Consider the following 17,825-nt stretch of genomic DNA (forward strand, 5'->3'; position numbering starts at 1 on the left):
CTTACTGCATGCTGCTAGCTTAGCTTGTACACTAGCTAGCTTAGACACACTCCCCATCTGCTTCTGCCACTCAGTAGCTACTAGATTACTGCACCCTTCTTCTCGGCTCCAAGTAGCTTCATATTTAAAGCTACGAGGTGCAAAGGTTTGTTCACTGTTTGCAAGAAGGCATGAAAGCAAAACTGGCTTATGGTCTGAACAAATGGCAGGAAGAATGTCCACCTGGTAATTGACAAAACCCTCCAGCCATTGGTGATTAGCTAACACTCTATCAAGCCTCTCTTTAGTAAAAGAGTCATCTTCATGACGATTAGACCATGTGAACTTGTCCCCTCTCCACCCCAAATCAAAAAGAGAACCCTTAGCAAGAACCTGTCTAAACAAATCCATTTGACCCTCACTCCTTACTCTTCCTCCAACTTTTTCATCATTAGTAAGAATTTCATTATAGTCCCCAATGACACACCACCCCATATCAGTAGGTTTGAAAGAATGCAATAATTCAAAACTACCCTTTCTCTTACTAACCTCAGGACTACCATAAAAACATGTAAGAAGCCACCGAGAGCCACCTGGTTCATCAGTAATAAAGACATTAATATGTCTTTGGGAATAATTCAGTAATTCCACTTTGACATCCTGCTTCCATAACAAAAGAAGGCCACCACTTCTACCAATAGCCTCAACTACAAGGCACCCTTCATAATTAAGCTTCTTTGCCACCAATTGAGCCCGTTTATACCATAACTTTGTTTCCATTAAAAACACCACCTCGGGACCTTTTGCCTTGGTTAGAAGGCCAAGACTTTGAACTGTTCGGGGGTTCCCAAGCCCCCGACAGTTCCAACTTAGAATTTTCATAATAATTGGCGGGGCTGGGAACCAGCCTCCGCCAATACTTTAAGAAGGTAAGCATCACCCTTGCCTTTCTTTGAAACCACCAACTTAGCTAAAACCTCATCATTCTCATCAACCAACCTCTTCTGACCAGACAAGTTATCTAGACAAGAAGCAGATTGTCCTTTAGAACGAGCTCGTCTCTTCCACTTGTGTGTTCCTTTAGCCGAGATAGAAAGCTCAGCAGCTTCTGTAGTAGGCACTGCAGGTTGCCTTAAGGCAGAGTGAGTACATGTGGCCAGCAACGTGACATTCTGCTCAAGACTATGCATGGAGGCCTCATTCTCGTAACCAGGCCCAACCAACATCCCACTATGGCCCACAGGCCCATCCCAGCCCACCACCCCTCCTATACCTCCCTTTTCTGTTACAGGATTAATTTGAAAATCCTCTCCAGCTGGCTCAGTTGGATCTTGTAGCTCCGTAGAGGTCGCAACTAACTTCCTTGATTCTTGCTGCTCTTCACTAGTTTGAACTCTCACAATTGAGTTTTTAACAGTATCTATCTTATCATGAAAATTTGAGTTCGAGCCTCTAATCTCGCTATTATCATAACTGCCACCTTCCTCCATATTTTGTGCCAAGTTTTCCTCCGGTACTGGCAGCCGTTCACCAGCATCTGTACTGCCCATTGAACCTTCCTCCCGATGAGCTGCCGCCGTATGTGCCTGCTTTCCCCCTGCACTGTCATAGCTGGAAGCAACAAGTGATCTTCGTTTGAAACCATGTTCAGCACGAAGCCATGCACCAAACTGCATGGCTGTCTCCCCTTCAATCTCCACCCCTGAACCTTCTTGCTGACAGGCCACATCTACATGACTTAAACAACCGCATTTAAAACAAATACGAGGAAGTTTTTCATACTGAAATTGCACCCATAACTTCCGGCCATATGAGTTAACAAACCGCCCCCGAGCAATCGGTTTGTGTAAGGAAACCTCTAACTTCACCCTCAGGAATTTTCCCCACCCTACGCCATCTTCTGCAGTATCAACTTCAATCACTCTTCCCACTGATTGCCCAATTAGCAATCCATAATCCCTTGTCATTTGTCCCAACGCCAGGTTGTGAAACTGAACCCAAAAAACTTCAGACTCGAATGTGATCTGTGAGGGTTGTACAGTACTATCATACTGTCGAAGTGCAAATAGGCCATTGTCAAACAGCCATGGTCTTCCCTCCAGGATTCTATCTTTGTCTGCATGAGTAGCAAAGGTCAACACGAATGTGTTTTTTGCTACTTCCTGAAATTCTGCACGCTGGCTGATCCTCCAGATTTTCCCCATGGAATGACTGACTATCTCCTTCCCTACTACACGATCCAGACAAATCCTTCCAATTAGACTCCGTTCACCCTTTCTTTGCACATCCTCAGCCTCCCCGAAGGGGAGATCCAGAACCACCTCTTCCTCCTCGGACAACCGTAATTTATTCCAACGATTTTCCAACTCATCCATAATGACACTCACGCAGCACCCTCACAAAAGCAGTACTCCAAACTCCACCTCTGAGATCGCCTAGCCACTAGGAAACTCAGAGAGAAGACTAATTATATTATAATTTGTTATAGGATAAGATTATTGCATTATTTTGTACTTTATCAATAATTAATAAAAAGTTTCTTCATATTTTCTAGTATTATTATAATTTTTGCATCATTATAGATAGATGAAAAAAATAATTTCTTAATTATTTTTATATTTTGAATAATATTAAAAGAAAGATGATTAATATTATTTTATAAAAATATAATTGATAATAGGAAAAGACATCTAAATTCTAGGAATGAAGTTACTATAGAGATGAAGTTATACTAGAGGGAAGGAAAAGGAAAACACAAGAAATAATAAAATATTAAAATGAAGATGCTACATTTTACTTTATATATGATTCTAAGGATGAAGTTACTGCAACTCATCTTTAAGATAAAATGTGTTTACCTAATATAATATAGAACAATTTTAGTAGACATTGTTCAAAATATGACTTTCACCGGTGCACCAAAGAATGATCTACCAAACTTGATCATCCAAGGGGGCAAATGAGAATTTTTTTATTTTATTTAACAAACTCACAATGACAAACACCAGCATGACAAGTGTTATCTCTGACCACATGCCAAAGGTTTTTTCAGTCACGCTCACGTCTGAACATTGACCGCAAAACCAACTTCCTCCAACCCACACTATTGTCTCTACACCTATCAGCATTATCCCTTAGATTCTGAGCAGTATTTGTAAGCATTTCGAGCCTCTTCTGGATCTCAGGTATCACAACCGTCACTGCCTCCTTTTCACCAAGAGCCAAATCAGTTGTGTCTAGCATTGAATCAGTCTCATTTCGCAGTTTATGAATAAGTGCCTTAATGTTACCCAAGTCCTTCTTTGTGGTACGAGTGCCATCTCGCATTGAGCTGATTACTCCCCTTTTTCCTTCCAGTGCACTCAGAAGGCTCTTAAAAAATGAGTTGCACACATGTACCAGATAGCCCGTTGGAACAGACGACAATAAACCCGTCAATACCTTTGCCCAAGCCGGAGTTTTAATGGCAGCTAACACCACCGTGGAAACTAACACGGAAACTAACACAAGCACAAATGCAACAACAAGAAGACTGACTTTCTTCCATCTCTTCATATGTTTCAATTCCTTGTCTAGCTTTGTTTTCCAAGGCTTCAATTTCTCCAACATCGATTCGTGCTCCTCATAAACTGATCCCAGAAGTTGAAAAAACTCGTCGGTAAATGGGTCCTCAGCATCCTTGAATTTCCTCAACTCTCGTAACGTCTTCACATACTCCACCCCATCAAGCACATCTTCCACTTCTTCCTCGAAACTATTAATTGCAACTATCAACTGGTTATCACGTGTGCGCTTCAGGCAGTCCTTAAGGGCAGCGCAGAAGTCCAATGCCCTGAGACTATTTTGAAAGTAATCCTCCAGGAACAAGAAAAATTCATGATTGTTCCATATATCTTCCTTACACTTGAGGTTGAAATTGGCCATTTCCAGGTTGATTTCATCTAGACATTTGACGATCTCTTTGATTGAGTCAGAAGAAACAAGCTGAGGTTCCCCGACCACGGTGGCATCACCAGACTCTACGTCCACATCCAGTTCAAGCGCCACCTCATGGGCGCTCATATCAGCCGTGAAATGGGTCTTGCTTGAGTTACTAACCATGCTTGCAGATTTTCCGGCTAATGACGACACATACCTAAGCTTTATATGCAACTCTTTGCCATCCAAAAGCGATTATTTCTTATGGCCAAAATTTTTTTCTCCCTGCTATCTGATTGAACCAATTTCAAATCTAAGTATCAGTAATCCAGCTAACCAGGTCTCACCATCAGAAGAAAGGATACAAAAAAAATTAACAAAATTCAGCTAAATCAGGCCGATTGGGAGCTTGAGGAACAAGATAACTGCTAAAGGCACAAACTTTGGTAAGATTTTGAGAACTCAAAAGATTATGCTTCACTTAGCAAAACAAGCTAGATCCAAATAAAAATAAATGCAAAAATCCAAGATTAAGGCGCCAAATTTCCGAGTAGATCTTGCTAGCCATCTATTGGAAGACAGTTGGGTACCTGAAATTTAGCGGAAATTACAAAAAGTAGACGGTTTTCTCTCAATTTAATCTCCATGTAGAGTATTCAGCCAAAAAAGATCTCCATGTAAATAGTCCCAAAATCCAAGCCAAACACAGTAATAATCTTCGAAAGCTAAGACCTTTGGGTAGCAGTGAACGATCTTGATATGAAACAATTAGAGAAAATGCCCATAAATTAAATCTATGAATTGAAACAGGAAAAAAAATTCAAGACAATGACGGGTAACAAGAGTAGATAAACCAAGAGGTTAGAGGTTGTTTGTAGGGTGGCCGAGAAGCATGAAGGAAAGAGGAGGAAGGGAAAGCGAGTGGGGAAGGTAACGAGGACTCAGCACTGTCGTCAACGATGTTTCTTCAACTTTCTTGGACAGCGGCTCAATAGAATTTTTGTTTTGCAAAACACAAATCATCTTAACATAATATTATAATTTTTTAAAAATTTTTACATATAATATAATAAATAATTTAATATTTTTAAATTTTAAAACAATAATAATATTAAAAAATAATATTTTATTTAACTTTTATCTAAAACCATTTCATCTCATCTCACTATTCAAACGAGTTTCTAGAACTGAAAATTATATATAAAATGTTTATATTATATACTAAATTGTTAATTAATATACTATTAAATTTTAAAATCTTATTATTCATATATAATAATAATCTAATAACATAAAATTAATCTTATAAATCTTAATCTCACATTTAATATAACATTATCATTAAAAATTTTAATTTTATAATAAAAAAATTTTAAATGTTAAACATAAAAATTTGATCATATGTTATTAATATAAACTATATATATATATATTAAGGATAAATATATCTTATAGTATAATAAATTATAATATATATTTTTTATAAATATATGTCTATACATTTGATTATATACACTCATATAAAGAGTGTATGTAACAGAACATATTACTATATGATACTATTATATATATCTATACACTAATATTCATAATGGTTCGGTTTGGCACTATAAAATTTTTATCTCAAATTTAAAATTCTCATATTATCATTACAATTTTTTCAAATTCTCATACAAAATATAATAAATAATTTAACTTTTTCTTAACTTTTTCAAATCCTAAAACAATAATAATATTAACATTTTAATATTTCAATTTAAAACTTAAAATTTTCATCTTATTTACCAGACTGAACCTTAGCAATCTATTATGAGTTGTTGTGCCCACATGCCAAATGTTACTTTTTTTCATTTTTTTTTATATTTTTTAAATATCTTTAAATGTTTTTAAAAGATTAAAAAATAAATTAATATATTAATATACTTTTTTAATTATTAAGAAAAAACTAAATATATAAACGGTTGAAGAGGCAAAATTATAGATATACTATCATTTTTCTTAAGGGTGGCTCCCGCCATCGGGAACTCTCGGTTATTAGTATGTTTTTTTAATATATATTTTTTCAACACTTTTAAATATTTTTAAAAAATAAATAAAATTTATAATATTATTAAAAACTATTTGTTTAATAATTAAATAAAAATAAAAATAAAATCTCAACGATAGCTTCCGGCTAAAGCTACTAACGAAAAGCATTTTTATTTTCTTAAAGAAAAGCAGCCGTGACATGAAAAGTGATACCACGGACTGGAATATTTGACACTTGGCATCTATCTATTCAACGATGGAGCTGACTGCAGGCTCCCGGACCTAAAAAGAAGGAATCCATAGTACATGCATATGGCTTTTCCTTTACAAAACCATTGGTGGATGGATACTACTAGCTACAGCCTACAGCATGACTTTCCACATTCAAGGATATACATGTACTGCATCTTTTTCAACTTTCCATTGTCTTCGGTAAGGGTCCTACTAGCCTACTAGGGTGCCGCATAGCAGATAGTTGGACGTGCCCTTATATTAAATTTTATTTATTTATATCTTTTAAATATTTTTAAAATATAAAAAAATATCAATATATTAATAATTATTTTATTAATTATTAATTAAAAATAAATAAATACATGAACAGTTAAAATAAGAAATCAAAATCAGCAACCTAGCTGACCTTAATTGAGAGTGAAGAACTCTCCATTCCTTTTAGAAACCAACGCAAAAGAGACACTACACAAAGGGGCAGCTCCTCTATCCCTTATCATTCCTCTCTCTTATCTCTAGTTTTTTCTTATCTTTTTCTTTTTTGGTTTTTTTAAGGACTAAGTATGGAGGAAGGTTGATTTGTTGCTCTCCTAAGTCTGGCGACCATCATGCGCCTTACCGCAGACTTCCCAAGACTTCGATCATTCAGACAGGTGAAGAATTTCGCCGAACAGAGGGTGCGTAAGCCACATATGCAATTCAAAGTTGGCGCGTGAATCTCACATGCCTCCACTAGGAGTGCTATTATGTCGCCACGCACGACTTTTCTGGATTCATAGATTACTTCATACTTGACCGACCGCCATACTCCCAGGGTGGCGCATGTCCCTCACGCGCCATCACAGTTGCTGTATTTGTAATTTTTTTCTTCCTAGGTTGAAAATGTGAATCTATATATTTCCAATAGGTAATTCGTTATTTTTTATGCATTTTTTATTTATGTACTATCTTTTGTTTTAGAAAAATAAAAAATACAAAAAATACATTGTCTCTTGAACTTTGTCCATAGAATGTATCATCTGCTCCGTCTTAAACGAAGTATGGGATTTGTTAACTCTAGCTTGGATAGAGTTGTACTGTCTCTTAGACTGTGGGTCTGTAGAGGTTTGCAACAAAGACAAGACTATGTCGATCACGGTTGTGTATTTGAGAGTTATTAATGTTGTAGTTAGCTTATAATGTATGTTTCAGATCTAGTTTATAATGTCCATTATTAATAAATGTTATATGCTTTTATAAAAAAATAAAACAAAATAAAAAAGCATACTATATTTTCCATTGGGAGCTTATTGCCATTTCAGTTGCTTATGCCCTGCCATATATTTTTCCTGTACGTTATATCTTTTTTTTTTTTTTTTTTTTTTTTTGCATGGACTGGGCTTGTGCACTCTTTACTCTTGAAGTCTCTCTCTCTCTCCGTTTCAATTTACCCGTTCTAGTTTTTTTTTTCACAATACAACATTGATGGGACTGGGTTTATTGCCTACCAAAGAACAAGTTTAGTTTAGTTTTATTTTATTTTCTTATATTATGCAGTTGTAGTTTACAGTGAATAAAAGTAGTCATTTGATGCAAGCTTCAATATTTTTTATGCCACATGATTCTCCTTTATTATATTATGCTGCTGTATTTTCAGTGAATGATTGAAATGTTATTGTTGATTTGTGCGAGTCAAAAGTTCTTGGAGGAGCTGTAAACATAGAACAAAATAATCGTTGTCTAATTTTTCTTACCAAGCAATCTTTTTTGCAGGTGAATTGATTAGCATACTAACAAAGAAATTCCTCCTAGATTTTGCAAGTGGCTGCAACGGCTTGCTTCATTTCAAGCAATGCATTTTCAAGGCAATTTGCAAGAAAGTCAGGCTAAGAGATGATATCTTTTGCAACCAAATTTTCAAGCATCGTTGGAAAAACGTGGACATCTATTCAAGCTACAAGAAGATTTACTTATTTTATTGAAAAGTTAAAGGAAAATAGCATTAGGATGGAACAATTTATTTTGTATTGTTGTTCTTGCATGTTGTAGCTTGTTTATCGTTTAAGTCCCTCTTTATCTTTTTGAGTTCATGTGGTTGATTGTTTTGTAGAAAACAACCTACTTTGAAAATGTGGAAAATTGATAGGCTATATTTGGGTTTCTGCTTGTGTTACTCTATTAAATAGTTTTAGATTGGCATAGCAATTTTTTTTTTCCTTTTCAAGTTTTTATCATAATGTATTTCCCCTTTATTTAGTTTTCTTCTTCCACCTACCTATTTAACTTGTTCCACTTTCAAAATGACATGGTTAGTCGAGATGGTTTCATCATGTCGACTCACAAATTAACCACTTTAGAAATGTCAGCAACTGGAACCATTAACAACAATTTATTTGAACATACAGCAAAAGGTTCTAGTTCAAAGGCATATAAATAAAATATTCAAAAAACCAAATGCAGCTCTCACTTCCGAATTCCTACAAAAATATCCACGTATTGTCATTGTCAAATGCAAACCAACCTCGCAAAGAGAGAAAAAACCAACTCCAGTTTCCTTTCCATTTTTCTTGATCAAAGAAATAAAAGAAGAACTACCCCACTGTTAAGTATGCAAAAGCCACTTAGGATTTACATATATATAATATGTCCCAATAATTGGTCCCCATTAAAAACATTAAAGTCCCTAGCAACAAAGTGAGCGATTGGTTAATCGAGATTATTTACAACAATAGACCAACAAAGTCTCCAACATACGATGTACAAATCTCCATTAATTGGAGTTCACTTTGATCGTATCAAGTACAATGAAATTAATATGGAAACACCCCACAATACAAACGAAGTAGTGTCAGTGAATGTCGCATATCTGCTTCTTGCTTTTGAAACTTGATTTGATCGTTGTGGAATCTGAACTCCTTCTTCCCAATCTCTTCATCTCTTTTGAAGCTTTTCCTCCTTTCTCAACAATTCGATTTCTCTCTTTATAACTTATTTCTCTCGCTTTAAGCTTTCACAAATAAATAAATAATGGGTCCTAAGGTGGACCGAGTTTTAAAGATTCTTTACAAGTTCCAGATGAGACAATCACAAGATCGAGAGCTAAGAAGAGCAAGAAAGCAATGCAATCTGAACTCCTTGATTTGATCGTTGTGGAATCTGAACTCCTTCTTCCCAATCTCTTCATCTCTTTTGAAGCTTTTCCTCCTTTCTCAACAATTCGATTTCTCTCTTTATAACTTATTTCTCTCGCTTTAAGCTTTCACAAATAAATAAATAATGGGTCCTAAGGTGGACCGAGTTTTAAAGATTCTTTACAAGTTCCAGATGAGGCAATCACAAGATCGAGAGCTAAGAAGAGCAAGAAAGCAATGCAAGAATTGGTGCAATCCACTTGGTACGTGTCTAACAAGAGCCCAACATTCAAGATGGGGTTGAAGGATGAAGATCCAGTTTTGATTCATTTGATACAAGCTATAGAAGATGGCAACAATATGACTTAAAGGCTTTTGGCACTTGAAGGCTTTCAACTTATTTAATTCATTTAAAAGACTTATTTTATTAGTTTAAAATAATTGGATTTATTATGAGAAAGACTTAAGAGCATGTTAGGAAAGTTATTATTTTGTTGAACTAGGGTTTCAAGAGGGTTACTGTAGCTGCGGCACTATTTACTCAGGGGCTTTTTTGGAAGATGGGGACTTATTTTGGTTACGGTTTTAATTAGGTTTGGGTTTAAATACTCTTTGTAGCCTCATTTTAACAAGTTTATGAGAGTTTATGAAATTTGATTAATTTTATTCATTGTGAGTTGAGTTTATCTCTTCTTATTTTTCATTGAACTTTTAAACTTATCAAAGGTAAATCAAAACCTTAATGGCGTTCCTCCTTTGTAATCTGAGTTCTTGAGATAGGCTTTTCAACGGGTCTAGATTTTAATATAATCTAGGTTCTTGAAACGAGTTCATAAACGGGTCTAGATTTTCTATCAATTAACTTGATTTTGCCTTTCTTGTGTGAGTTTTCAAATTAATTGTGGGTCCAATGGATTCCAATTCCACGGGTTCATATCAAAATAGGTCCTAGTCAGAGTAAAGGCAAACCAAAATGAAAAAAGCGAAGGAAGACCAGTAATTGGTCTTACATCCTCTAACCATCTGAGGTATATCATAAATGAAGAGGGATTAATTGACTTGGGTTTCTTAAGATTATGGATGATGAATCTTTACAATCTAGCCTGATCAATCATAAGAACACCTGGCTTAGTTAAGATGATCCTTTTCATTTAATCTGGACTACAGAACTAGCTAAAGGGTAAAAGAACAGATCCATGAAAAAACACTATCCATAGAAGTAAATTGAAACAAGAATTACAATATGGGATTCAACAATTACAGATAGAATTATAAAACCCATTAATCGCAATCCAAACAAACAAATAGAAATCAAAGAACCCTTGAACACAATCACCACATCATCTTGAACACAACAACATTAGCTATCAGCAAGAATCACTTAATCATACACCTTAGTGATATTCCTAACTTATAATTTTGTATTGAACACAATCACTACATTATGCATTATTGTATTTCTCCTAAACTAATTTAGTAGCAGAATAACAAGAAAGTAGGCTTTTTTTGTACGACTATTATACTCAGGTACAAAATCATACAGCAAGATATAGTTGCAAGTTAAAACTAAACAGTAAGATATAAATTGCAGAACAATAGGAATATATAATTCCACATTGCAAAAATTTAGTTAAACCGACAAATAAGAATTGAGAAATTTGGTTAATCCTAAATTTCCTTACAACAGTACCTTCCCTTCGAGAAATGAAGGGTTAGTTTAAATTCAATGTCTCATACAACCACCTCAATGTTGGTAGGGATGTGTAGTTATTTCTAGGTTGTGATGCCTAGTAATGTACGAAACCAAAATCGTAAAAAATGAGAAGGGGGAGTGATACAACATGGAAATCGAATCACACAGGGCAATAAGGTTTCGATTTCGTTTTGATGAAGGAGAAAGGGGAGGGACTATTCTTAGGGTTAGGGTTTTCCTACTGAATGGAGAATGTTATGAATAAAGGGATTTTTTGTTGTAAAAATAAGTGTGTGATAGGTGACTATTCGAGGAGTCACTGATCTCCATCAATGCTTAGGAAGTTTTGGATGAAAACTAATAATTTCATTGAACCCATGCAAAATATAAATAGACCCTTAAAGGATAGACCCACCCACTACTTGACACAATTACAATAGCCCAAAGGGCTTGCCCACGTTCTACCAGAATGTAACCCACCAAGAAGTTTGCCACTTCCTTGCTACCATAACCAATGACAGTAACTCTTTCTCATACGTAGATAGGTTCAGATTCTTACCCTTGAGTGCCTGACTCAGGTATGCAATAGGCTTTCCTTCTTGCATTAAAATAGTTCCTAGGGCTTCTCCGGATGCATCACATTCCACAATAAAAGTTTTAGAGAAATTAGGCAATCGTAAAATAGGAGGATGTATCATAGCTTCTTTGAGTTGGTCAAAAGCTACTTGTGACTTCTCAATCCAAATGAAAGAATTTTTCTTAAAGAGCTATAAGAGGGGTTGCGATGGCTCTATATCCTTGAACAAACTTTTGATAGTACCCCGTGAGGCCTAAAAACCCTCTTAAGACCTTGAGATTGCTAGGAATAGGCCAATTCTGCATTATTGTAATCTTCTGAGAATTAGCCCTTACTCCTTCTTGAGAAATTAAATGTTCGAAGTACTCCACTTTTTTGCTGCCAAAACCACATTTTAATTCTTTTGCGAAAAATTTTTTAGACTATAATGTTTCCAAAACAATATAAAAGTGTTGTAGGTGTTCCTGTAAAGTCTTGCTGTAAATTAAGATATCATCGAAGAAAACTAACACAATCTTCCTTAGGTATGGCCTAAAAACTTCATTAATCAAACTTTAGAAGGTTGATAGAGTGTTGGTAAACCCAAAAGGCATTACCAAAAACTCGTAATGACCATCGTGAGTTCTATAGGCAGTTTTAAGGATAGCATTAGGATTCATCCTAATTTGGTGGTATCCCAAGCGTAAGTCAAGCTTAGGAAAAATCACTGCTCCATATAATCCATCAAGCAATTCATCAATGTCAGGGATCGGCTACTTATCTTTTATGGTATCCTTGTTAAGGGCACAATAATTCACACACATGCGCCAGCTGCCATCTGCTTTAGGGCTGAGCAGAAATCCGAAAATCCGACTCCGGCTCCGGCTCCGCTCCGACTCCGCTCCGACTCCGACAAGTCGGAGTCGGAGTCGGAGTTTTTTTCCCCCTGGAAGTCGGAGTCGGAGTCGGAGTCGGAGGTGGAGCTGTCCCGACTCCGCTCCGATCCGACTCTGACTCCGACTCCGATTAATCCTCCGACTCCGACTTCCCTTCCGACTCCGACTCCGACTTCCATTCCGACTCCGACTCCGATTTTCACTCCGAATCCGACTCCGACGCCAACTTCCACTCCGACTTCGATATTGTGCATATTTTATAAAAATATGTGTTATCAATATATTAACATCTAATAAATAATAATGTATAAACATTATAATGAATAATATAAGTTAATATAGTTAGTATAAGTTAATTTGCATTACTAATTTACTATAAGTTACTATAAGTTAATATAGTTATTAGTTACACTATAAGTTGCTAATTACTATACCTTATATAGTTAATTTACATTACTAATTTACTATAACTCTATAAGTTACTATAAGTTACTATACCTTATATAGTTAATTTACATTACTAATTTACTATAAGTTACTACATAAGTTACTATAGCTTATATAATTAATTTACATTACTAATTTACTATAAGGTACTATATAAGTTACTATAGCTTATTTTATATTTTACATTACTAGTTTACTATAAGTCAATATATAATATATAGTTATATATATACTATATATATTAAGGGCTTATATAGTATATAGTTACTATACTATGTATTTTTTATGCATTAATCATATATATTTATATGTTTTATATAACTATACCTTATATAGTTAATTGACATTACTAATTTACTATAAGTTAACTATATAATAATATAGTTACTATATAAGTTACTATACCTTATTTAGTTAATTTACATTACTAATTTACTATAAGTTACTATATAAGTTACTATATAAGTTACTATAGCTTATTTTATATTTTACATTACTAGTTTACTATAAGTCAATATATAATATATAGTTATATTATATATAATATATAGTTATATATATACTATATATATTAAGGGCTTATATAGTATATAGTTACTATACTATGTATTTTTATATTTTATATTTTATATACTATATATATTAAGGGTTTATATTTTATATTACTAATTTAATATTACGATTATACCCTCAAGACCTAAAGACTAAATTACTAAAACTGGAAATAAAAAAGTTAAAAGTTAAAAACCCTAAATCTAATAACCCATCCGCCCCCCCTTCTCCCGGTCCCCCTTTCCAGTTTCAACTTTAAGTTTTGAGTTTTGAATCAGTCCTTCCCCGAGTCATCGGCGCCCCCCTCCAGGCTGCCGCTCCAGCTAGCTCCACGGTGCCGTCGCATGCCATCAGAGCTTCCTCTAGTCGTCAAACGGTGGATGAAGGATTCTCGAGTCCCCTGCTGTACGCCCGAGTCCCCTGCTGCTGCTGCTAACAGCTAACCGGCTAACCCTCTCATCTCCAAACCGGAAAAAGTTGAAAAACCCATCACTCCAAGCCTTAAACGGAGCAACCGCGCCGGCCTTAGAGTCTGAAATCTGCTCTGTCGCGGAGTGACCCAGACCAACGCCTCATCGCACACGGCCCGACACCCATCAGCCGTCGCCCACTGTAAGTGAATTTCTGTCTGTCCCAAATGTGAAAACCAAAAGTGTATGGGTTGATTTGAGAGTGTAGTGGTTTTTGTGTTGCATTGTCTGTGTAGCTTTTCCTGTTTTTTCTAGTACTTCTGCTTTTCATTTTTCCTCCTAAACACAGGCGCCACGTAGTTGTAAGAATTTTAATTTCCCTCTATTATTTGCTAAACACGCGGAAATAACACTACAAGTAGTTTGATATAAAATATATGAATGTAGTGAAATAAACTATATATATATGTGAACCTGCATTTACCAACCAGCTATATATATGAATGTAGTGAAATAAACTAAAATGATCGGTGCAGATGTAAATCCAATATACTTAAGTTTTCCAAAGATCAGTACGAGGAACCCATCAACCGGCCTAGAAATTATTACATGAATATTACATGAATGTCTCGGTCTGGACATCATGTGTTTGTTATAATGCCGCAATGCCAATATTTGTTGCTAGCTGCACATTCAAAGCAAGTTAATGTACCTTTTACATCTGAACTTGGATTTATTTTCTTCATTCTTTTTCAATCATTTGATTTGATGACCACTAAGGAGTACTTACTACTAAAATACTTAAGTCGATCGGTTTTCATTTTCTGTTAAATAATCCAATTAGCCGGATTTTTATGAGTCTTCCGATCAGCACTCAGCAGTAGTAAAAGAAATATTGTACTTATGATTGTTTATGTGATGATATTGGGCATATATGCATGACAGCATGATCGAGCTAATTATTCAATGAATTTGGTGGTGATCTTGTAATATTAGTCTACAATATTATATAATATTATTCAATGAATTGGGCATATATGCATGACAGCATGATCGAGCTAAAGAAGATCACCAAGCCCACGTTCTTGGTAATTAGATGCATGCAGATTAATTGTTTCTCTTTTAAATACAAAAAAAAAATCATGATAGTATGATCTAATCATCATAACAATATTTAGTGAACATGCATGCATGTGAATTAATTCTCAACTCCCTTAATTATAAGAGTACTCCCAATGGATGTTTCAAAATATAGTTTTTTCAAAATATGGTCTAAAAAATGGCAGAGGGGTCATTAGACAAGAATTTTACTGATATCTTTTTTTACTTGATTAATCTTTACATTAGTTCATGAATTTATTTTGTTTATGTTTATCTTATTTGTTGTGTTCTACAGTTATAGTTATTAAATCATGGATATGGAAGGCACAAACACTCCTACATCCACAGGTGCATCTTGTCCTAGCATTCCAGCCCCAGAACAACCGATTGATGCACCCAGTCCAATAGTTGATGAGTCTAGCGGACCAATAGGCTCTTCGGTAGGCACTCCTAGTGCCTTTCATTCTACCCCTCGCCCTCCACCTGGTAGTAGAAATCCTAAGAATAAGTCTAAGGTATGGTCCCACTTCACAAGAGTGCCCGATTGTGATCCCGAAGAGCCTATAGCTACTTGTAACCATTGTCATAGGCAATGGAAATGCCATCCCAAAAGGCAAGGCACTTCGGCCATGAAAACACACATCCAACTTTGCCCCAAAAACCGTAAGAGTAAATTGGATAAGAGTCAAACTTTCTTGGTCCCGGAAGCAAGAAGTGAAGGAGGGGAAGGGGAGAAGACCTTAGGGATGGCCAAATATAATGAGAAAAAAATCCGAGCTGCCCTTGCTAGGATGGTGATAGTGGATGAGCTACCATTTAGGTGTGTTGAGGGAGAAGGGTTTCGGGAATTTGTTAAAGCCCTTGATCCAAGGTTTCCTATTCCTTCTCGATTTACCGTAATGCGTGACTGCATGAGGGTATTCTTGAGAGAGAAGGATAGTTTGAAGAAAATGTTTTTGACCACCAAACTTAGAGTATGCCTGACCACCGACACTTGGACTTCTATTCAAAATATTAATTACATGTGTGTGACCGCTCACTTCATTGATAATAATTGGAAGTTGCATAAGCGGATCATTTCATTTGTTCGGATTAGTGACCATAAGGGGGCAACGATTGGGAGGGAGTTGGAGGAGTGTATGCTTGATTGGGGCATTGACAAAATCCTCACAATTACAGTGGATAATGCTACCTCTAACGACTCCGCTATTGATTGGTTGAGAACAAGGGAAATAGGAAGTGCGGATTGTATTGCAAATCACGAGTTTATTCACATGAGGTGTACGGCACACGTTTTAAACCTTATTGTGAGTGAAGGTTTGAAAGATGTTGATGACTCAATTGTAAGGGTCCGAAATTTGATTAAGTATGTGAAGTCTTCTCCCCAAAGACTTGCCACTTTCAAGTCTTGTGTTGATAGATCAAAAGTTCAATGCTCTAGTTTTTTGACTCTTGACGTGCCTACTAGATGGAATTCGACTTTTTCTTATGTTGGACGTGGCTGAGAAGTATCAAAAAGCCTTCCAACTTTTGCTTGATGAAGATCCCTACTCACGAGTTTATTTGTCTGAGGATGGACATGGGAAAAAGGGTCTAGGAGCTCCTGGGCCGGATGATTGGGAGACCATAAGAAATTTTTCGAAGTTTCTTCAAATATTTTATGGTGTTACATTGCGCATTTCTGGTACACTATATGTCACATCAAATAATTATGTCCAAGAGCTTATTGCCATTCATAAACACTTGAATAATTTTTGTGACAATAGTAATCGACGTTTGAGTTCAATGGCTTTCAGAATGAAGACAAAGTGTAATAAATATTGGGGTGATCTTGAAAAAGTAAATCGGTTGTTGTTTATTGCTGCTATTCTTGATCCGCGGTTCAAATTGGTTACTCAAGCATATTGGTTCAAGAAAACATTGGGTGAGGAGAAGGGTGAGGAATTTGTTGCACTCCTCTAGAGGGATATGGAATATTTGTATGAGGCATATGTAGAGTTTGGTGGTGGGTGCGTAACTGGTGCTAACAAAACTCAAAACGGTGAAGCTAGTGCATCAATGGGGAGTAGTAGTATTGTTACAGATTATGATCCCTTGGATTTTTTGAGGGAGTTCCATAAAGAGCATACAGCATCCTTGATGGATTGTAAGTCGGAGTTAGAGCGGTATTTGTTGGAGAACATTGAGATTCCTACGGGGAGTTTCGATATTTTAATTTGGTGGAAAGTCAACTCCACCAAGTATCCAGTTCTTGCTCTAATGGCAAGAGATATCTTGGCCATTCCTATCACCACCGTTGCATCTGAGTCAGCATTTAGCACAGGAGGCCGTGTCTTGGATCCGTTTAGGAGCTCTTTGGCTCCTAGAACTGTAGAAGCTCTCGTGTGCTCGCAAAATTGGTTGAAGTCTACTCCCATATGCTTGAGTCAAAATTATTCTGAAGCCATTGATGATGCAGAGAGCTATAAGCTAGACTCAGGTAATGTATTAGGAAATTTTTTTAAGTTGTTATATGAGTTGATTTTAACATTTTGTAATACTAATTTTCTATACTTTAACATCTTAATATAGAATTAGCCAATTCTATGGCCAGCATACTTCGTGAAGAGGATTGACAATCTTGTTTCTGGTATCTTATTTCAATTTTGCTTTCTTTATTTTTATAAATTTATATGGTATCTTATTTCTTTACTAATTTTTTTTTTTTTTTTTTTACAGGCACAAGTTGAAAAATGACACTTTTTGGACCTTTGGTTATGTATTTTTAATTTTATGTTGTAATTTTGGACCTTTGGTTATGTATTTTTAATTTTAGGTTTTAATTTTGGTTATGTATTTTTAATTTTATGCTGTAATTTTGGACCTTTGGTTATGTATTTTTAATTTTAGGTTTTAATTTTGGTT

At 35.5% G+C, this 17,825-nt stretch overlaps 2 protein-coding genes across 2 annotated transcripts; both read right to left on the reverse strand.

Annotated features, from left to right (window-relative positions):
* Positions 1-857: 857 nt before the first annotated feature.
* On the reverse strand, positions 858-2,354 carry LOC122304969. Its single transcript, XM_043117584.1, has one exon. It carries the CDS (start codon positions 2,352-2,354, stop codon positions 858-860), a length of 1,497 nt encoding a protein of 498 aa, XP_042973518.1.
* A 390-nt stretch (positions 2,355-2,744) lies between these two features.
* Positions 2,745-4,885, reverse strand: LOC122307063 (UPF0496 protein At4g34320-like). Its single transcript, XM_043119681.1, has 2 exons — positions 4,488-4,885; positions 2,745-4,189 (listed from the first exon to the last, which is right to left on the reverse strand). The coding sequence occupies exon 2, from the start codon at positions 4,078-4,080 to the stop codon at positions 3,028-3,030; it is 1,053 nt and encodes a 350-aa protein (XP_042975615.1). The 5' UTR covers positions 4,081-4,189; positions 4,488-4,885; the 3' UTR covers positions 2,745-3,027.
* Positions 4,886-17,825: the final 12,940 nt, after the last annotated feature.

The sequence above is a fragment of the Carya illinoinensis genome, chromosome 1, assembly GCF_018687715.1.
Source record: "Carya illinoinensis cultivar Pawnee chromosome 1, C.illinoinensisPawnee_v1, whole genome shotgun sequence".
In the NCBI taxonomy this organism is placed as follows: domain Eukaryota; kingdom Viridiplantae; phylum Streptophyta; class Magnoliopsida; order Fagales; family Juglandaceae; genus Carya; species Carya illinoinensis.